This window comes from Micromesistius poutassou (assembly GCF_964030765.1).
Source record: "Micromesistius poutassou genome assembly, chromosome: 9".
Classification (NCBI taxonomy): Eukaryota; Metazoa; Chordata; class Actinopteri; order Gadiformes; family Gadidae; genus Micromesistius; species Micromesistius poutassou.
In genome coordinates, this window is record NC_140279.1 from 4060011 (window position 1) to 4067115 (window position 7105).

At 45.3% G+C, this 7105-nt stretch overlaps 1 protein-coding gene across 1 annotated transcript in view; it reads left to right on the plus strand.

Annotated features, from left to right (window-relative positions):
- Positions 1-1685: 1685 nt before the first annotated feature.
- Positions 1686-7105, plus strand: part of anos1b (anosmin 1b) — a 31091-nt gene continuing 25671 nt past the window's right edge. The window contains exon 1 of the mRNA XM_084473024.1: positions 1686-1921. Within this exon, the coding sequence (XP_084329150.1) occupies positions 1742-1921 (180 nt within the window). The 5' untranslated portion in view covers positions 1686-1741. The remainder of the gene's footprint in view (positions 1922-7105) is intronic.

Genomic DNA, 7105 nt, shown 5'->3' on the forward strand with positions numbered 1-7105 from the left:
ATCCGCCACTCATTCACTCATCGACGGAGAAATCCGGATGTGAGTGTTTCTCGTCGAGAATGCGTCCTAAAAAAAGTGAAAGGGCGATAAGTTAGAAAGAATGAACACGCTTGGAGTTTTTGTTTTCATGCTCCCGCTCTCTCTTTAGCTCTCTCTCTCTCTTTGTCTCTGATCTGATTCTGTGTTTATTTCTTTAACGATAAAGATACTTATACGGTTTTGTTTTGTGTTTATGCCATTTTCGGCCTGTATCTGGGACCGTGGGGGTCAAAGTGTGTGTGTGTGTGTGTGTGTGTGTGTATGTGTGTGTGTGTGTGTGTGTGTGTGTGTGTGTGTGTGTGTGTGTGTGTATGGGGGGTTCCTGTGCTCAATTAATATGTATAGAACAAAGTCATTGGGGATTTTACATCTAAACGTTTTCTCTATTCATGCTGCAGGCAACTCTTAGACATTTGGCTTCAATCAGGATTTGATTTGTAGAGACGGTGAGTGCTTCTGTGTGTGTGTGTGTGTGTGTGTGTGTGTGTGTGTGTGTGTGTGTGTGTGTGTGTGTGTGTGTGTGTGTGTGTGTGTGTGTGTGTGTGTGTGTGTGTGTGTGACTATGTGTTTGGTATAGGGTCTTTGGTCCGCTAATGGTTTATTCAGAAATATGAGCAGGGTGTTTCATGAAAATATGAAAAATGTGATGTCCCTAACCCTAACCCAGTGTGTTTGTGTGTGACCATATTTAGTTAAACCTTAAATCGTGTCTACAAGTTCCTCTATTTACCTTTCCCTCATTTTGTTCCTCTTTTTTACATCACAAACACACACAATAAAACTCAATAACACTCATTCACACAGGACACAAACGCAGTGATTGCCATTGAACAAAACGTCATTATTTTCTTTCAGCTCTTCTCTTCTCTTCTGTGATCTAAAAGAACTTGCTTTTCAATTGGGGTCAGGTAAGGTCATAGCCATGTAAGGTAATCCTCAAGCCCAAACGTACTAAATATTTATTAGACTCCATTATTCTCCTCTTAACCAAAAAACTGGTGATTCGTTTTCCATCTTCTCGTAAACAGAGATCATTTGACCGTTTTTGAGTTAACGTTTCATACATCTATACAAAACGACTCCTGTGCTCTAATTAAGTTGGGCCTTTATCCCTGCTTGGCTCTGCGGTTGACGCACTAACATAATTGATTGGTTTGATTGCCTGCCTGGCATTGTGTCAGACACTTACACCAACAGATCCCGCCAGTCCCGTTATTATGAAACATTCCTTTATTGGTCTGCTGCAATAATTACTACTAGGGGAGCCTGTAAAAGTGAAAGATGTGGAAGTTTCAAAAATAACTAGGCAGAAGTATTTTTTAATAAAAAAGCAGGAGCGACATTGAGCTATTACATTACATTTCAGAAGGATAATGGCTTGAACGGTTGATCTCTGCGGACATAGAGGTTGTTCCTTAATCAAATGCTTCCAAGCCTCGTTAAAATGCCTCTGTTGTTTTGCTACGATGATGACAACCACGACGGGGGACACTGGTGCAGACTTCACGTGCGCCCGTAGTGGGCGTGTCCGGGAGAGCGAAAACGCGCCCCTTTAGAGCGCGGTGCCCAGATGTCATCCATTCACAACTTCGGTTGCGGGAGGGGAGGCTAAAACCGTCAAGACGAACACGGAGCAGGTTGTCGTTTAGCTTAGACTTAGTCCGTTGCTTCCACTGCATTTGTCTTATCTTTTTTTTGTGTCATGTCGTCTGGTACGGTTGTTTTCACGCTGCTGTGCTCGGCCGTGTTATCTGTGAGTTCCGCGCGCAGGACCTCGCCGGATCAGGAGGATGTCCAGGGGAAGATCGACAGCGCGAGGTGCACTTCCAGGTGTCTGACTCTGCACATGACACAGCTGACGGCTGCGTTTAAGCACATCCAGGTAAATACGTGCCTATCATTAGAATAAAGTGCAACAAAAACTGCAGTCCTTAGAATGAAATAAACAAAAAAAGGTAATTCAGGTGTCGTATTGCCTTGTTCATTGTAAATTGAATGGACTTCAAGGAAATAACGGGTCGCTCACACTTGCTGCTGTCGCACCAGAGTTTCCTGTCTGGGATCAATAAAGTAGGCCGATATTATCTTAATGTGAACAAACAGTTCAGTCCAGTGCTTCAGGTAATTAATATAATGTTAAATAAAAATATGTAGTCTATTTATGAGTAAATAAATAATAATATATCCGTACGCATATTTTCAAATGTAGGTATTTGTATTTATTTGTAATTAATTTCAGCCAAACGTGCGACGTTCTGCTCGATAAAAATGTGTGCACATGTTTGGCTGGCTTAGAATAAAGTCATTGTCATTGTCCGCCATAATTACTCTTCTGAACTTCAATCGCTGGTCGGTGTTCGTGGACTTTGTAGTGTGGAATGTGAGATTAACGGCCACATTAGAACGTTCGATCGAAAACCCACTTATCGTTAACGGCTTCAACATGTGCACGCGGTGCAGTGGGTGGGAAAGTCATTAACCACAAAGTTCAGCACCAATGGCTCTAGCTGTGTGTGTGTGTGTGTGTGTGTGTGTGTGTGTGTGTGTGTGTGTGTGTGTGTGTGTGTGTGTGTGTGTGTGTGTGTGTGTCCTGGTCCTTTGCCATCAAAACTCCCAGCCACCTGTGTGTCGGGTAATGAGTGTGTCCCCTAGATGACTCTCTAGCAATGAGGATGTGTTACAAAGTGTGTGTGTGTGTGTGTGTGTGTGTGTGTGTGTGTGTGTGTGTGTGTGTGTGTGTGTGTGTGTGTGTGTGTGTGTGTGTGTGTGGTGACTTTTGACACGAGGCATGCTGATGAGCCCCCCCAACCCACCTTCACTGACTTTTGATCAGCTGTGCCAGAATAAATCTGGAAGAGAGGTGTGAGTGGGGATCACGTTTGGTTTCAACTTTATCAAGTTTTGAAGTAGAGTCCAGTAGTCAGATGTTGCCTCTCAAATTGAGGTGTAATTGAGAACAGCATCTTCCTGTAGGTAGCAGAGTATTCTCTCTGATGGTTCCCTATGGAGCAGCTATAGGGAGTAGCTAGATCACTATAGTGTATGCAGCATGTTCACTGCAGGAAGCAGCTACTTTACTATAAGGAAAAACGGTAGGAAGTTGAGTATCCTCGGGAGTAATGGTGGGTTACCATCATGATTCCTTTATATAGCTTATACAGACAGGGACATCACACCTCTCTGCCCAGAGCAGCTTGGGTGAGGTGTCTTGCTAAGGGACACCTTGACACTCCAGAGATTGAACCAGCAACCTCACGGTTTCCAGCCAACTGCTCTACCCCCTGAGCTACTGCCTCCCAAGGATATGCCGTTCACTACTACAGGAAGCAGCTGCTTCCCTATAGTGAGCAGTTGCTTCACTATAGTGAGCAGCTACTTCACTTTAGTGAGCAGTTGCTTCACTATAGTGAGCAGCTCCTTCAATTTAGGGAGCAGCTACTTCACTTTAGTGAGCAGCTCCTTCACTGTAGGTTTCTTGGAACAGGGCAGAGAGAAGGGAAGATAGAGAAGACTGGGACGTGTAACTGTCTATATGTGAGGAAGTCACCAATTTGAAGATGGTCGCAAAGATGAGTTGACGACAGACACATAATGACATCAGCACAGGGGAAAAAATAGAGATTTTATGCATCTCTCCGCACGCACGCACGCGCGCGCACACACACACACACACACACACACACACACACACACACACACACACACACAGCTTCCTGTTGGTGGTGGTGGGAATGATGTGTTTCTGTCTTCTTGTGGGTGAACCCTTGGTTTTTGGCAATCCCTGTCCTGTCCTGTATGTGTGTGTGTGTGTGTGTGTGTGTGTGAGAGCGTACTTCTTTGTGTGTGTAGGTGTGTGTGTGTGTGTGTGTGTGTGTGTTTGTGTGTTTGTGTGTGTGTGGGTGCACACTAGCCACCAGTATGTGAATCACAGGGCTCTATTTGCACCTCTCTTTCTGACTCTCCTGCGGGTTACCAAGACTGTCCCGGCTGCTATTGTGTCATCGTACGTTAACTATAGACGCTTGTTGTGTGAGCCTATGACGACAATTACCAAAAACTCGTAAACTATGTAAACCGTTTAAAAATAAACACAGGTTAGCCTCACATGGAAATTTTAGCCATTTTGAGTGTTACAATTTAATGCTAGAGACCGGATGATGAGAGAGAATGATTGTGACTAAAATGGGATGGGAGATGGATGGAGAGATCTGTGTGTGCGTGTGTGTGTGTGTGCTTTCCGCCTACTCTGCGGTAGGTAACTCCTAATCAGCCCAAGGGTCAGTCGTCCAAGCAGTCACACTCTGACAAAGAACAGAGGCACCCGCCAGCTCAGGTTCCAGAGAGAGAGAGAGACACAGAAAGAGACAGAGTGAGGGAGAGTGAGAGAACGGAGAGCAGACAGACTGTTAGCTAGGGCGGGACACGCTGTGAAACACATAGGGAATGAAAGATAGACAGGTGTTTGGTGAAATGTATGTGGAATTTATCAGCGTAGCACGTTATTAGCCGTCTCAAGGCGCTCCACTGGCATTCAGTCAACGGAGGAGGTCAGGAGACACCCCACAACTGTCACGACACACGTGATAGAGGCTCAGTGAAAAGGGAAGGGAGGAAACCGTACGGAGGGACCAGGTCCAGGTCCAGTTTGGCAGACAGTCGAGTGGATGCTGGGAGCCTCCACAGAAATACCTGCTGACGAATCGTACACTAGCATTGCACTCTAAGAAGTTACCTTAAGATTTAAGTGAAATAATCATGACACGGCGTGATGGAATAAGGGACGAAATAATAAGACAAATGATGCCAGAGTGGCAGACAGGCAGTTTGAGCTTGAGTCAACAAGTCATGTTTATGTGTATAGCTCTGTATCACAATTATAGTCTCGTATGGCGTCACATGCCAGCATTAGATGGCACCCCTAACCCGGAGCCCTGCAAAGGCCAAGGAAAGTCCAGTGGGAACAATAACAAACCATGAGAGTGAACGCATAAGAATGATGCTCCATGAAAAAAATACATGATGGGAAACTTGTAGGGTAGACAGTGTAGTCAGTCACAGTCTTTCACAATGGAGGGATAGTCTCATAGACAGACAGCCAACCAGATATGCATGCAGACCGTTCCAGAGACAGACAGACAGACAGACAGACAGACGGCCAGATAGTTTCACAGACAGACAAAGTCAAAGTCAAACAAACAGGAGAGTTGACCATGGGTGACAGCTGGGGACAAAGACTTAATTGATTCACTTAAAAGAAAGTCTCTCTCTCTCTCTCTCTCTCTCTCTCTCTCTCTCTCTCTCTCTCTCTCTCTCTCTCTCTCTCTCACTCTCTCCACAGCTGCATGACTTCCCCCCGTCATTTGATCGCGGGGGCAGTGAGACGCGCTGATAAAGGGTTCTGGGGTATTGGGAGAGTTTCACCTGAAACCAAAATAAAAGCATCTTGACATTGTGAACTCAAAACTCAAAAAAGCCAAGCTGTCAAACTATGGAGGGATAAAGCAGCCATGGGCACAAGCAAAGAGAGAGAGACACAGAGACAGTCTGGCAACTCCCCCTCCATCTTTTGTTCTATCGGCGAGACAAAAGGAGATAATTAATATCTCTGCAGCATGCTATTTTCATGCCATGGTTCCCCTTGTCATTGCCTTGTCATTGCCCATCTTTTGTTTTGTTTAGACACACTTTTGTTTAGCAGTGTCAATAGTAACGACCCGAGTGTTGAGCTATATTAACCACAGGAGAGGAGCAATTGTGGAAGCATGGCGCTATTAACAAGCAACCACTTTGCTAGAATCCGTGTTGTTTACAGGATGCACGGAACCCCAGAGAACACGTTCAAATGCACACACTAATTGACTCACATAGGCACACGCACACTGTGTCTATGTGTTTGAGTAGTCAAATGCTACTGTCGGGAAGGTTGGGACCTCAACGTGGACTTTCAGGGAAGTGCTTTATATTGATCTTAGTGAGTGTTAGTCATGATAACGCACACCAGCGCGCACGCTCACTCGCACACAAGCACACACACAAAACATGTGCACCATGGCCGTGTTTGTCCCTGGTCATCTGTGTGTGATTAGTGAGTGTAATGCCTGGAGTTAAATAGACTGAGAGACTTTCTAGTGTGGCTCCCCGCAAATACTGACCACACTGACACACTCTCACACGCAACCACATACACACACACACACACACACACACACACACACACACACACACACACAAGGGCACACTGCCACAGTCTTTTTATTTTTTGTATCACTGCATCTGGCAGAAGTCTGATTTACATCTCCTAACGTTTTCAAACCAGAAGTGTGCATCTGTGTGTGTCTGTGTGTGTTTGTGTGTTTGTTTGGCTGAATAAGTGTGGGACTGAGTCCGGGGCTGTGTGTTTCAATGTGTGTGAAAGATCCTGTGTGCATCTATGTGCAAGTGCTTGTGGGAATTTGTTTGTGTGTGTGTGTGTGTGTGTGTGTGTGTGTGTGTGTGTGTGTGTGTGTGTGTGTGTGTGTGTGTGTGTGTGTGTGTGTGTGTGTGTGTGTGTGTGTGTGTCTGTCTATGCGTGCATTCCTCCATGTACGTGTGTGTATGTGTACTGTATAAGTATGTGTGTTTGTGATCGAGTGTGTGTGCCTGTGTATGTGTGTGTGTGTGTGTGTGTGTGAGACCCTGTCTCTCTCCTGCTGGTCCATCCAGCAATGTCGGATTGTGATTAGCGCAGTGATTGCTGTAGATTGCGGAGCTATCAGAGCCATGTGGGAATCCTTTGAAATCATGTTTCTCATACCAAACGGGCCAGCGCTGTTCCTAGCAGGTCTTTGTCTTCCTCAGACCCAGGAGGACTATACATTTGAGTTATAGGGTGATACAAAGTGACACAGCCATCCACTTTTACAACAGTGAATTTAGGATGCTTTCATTAAATATCCAAAGCTGTTTTCCTCCTTTCTCCTTTCCTATTCCTCTCTGGAATAACATTCAGTTATTTTAGACCACTTCCTTCCACAAACACACACACACACACACACACACACCTTACACACAGGACACATGGGCCGCT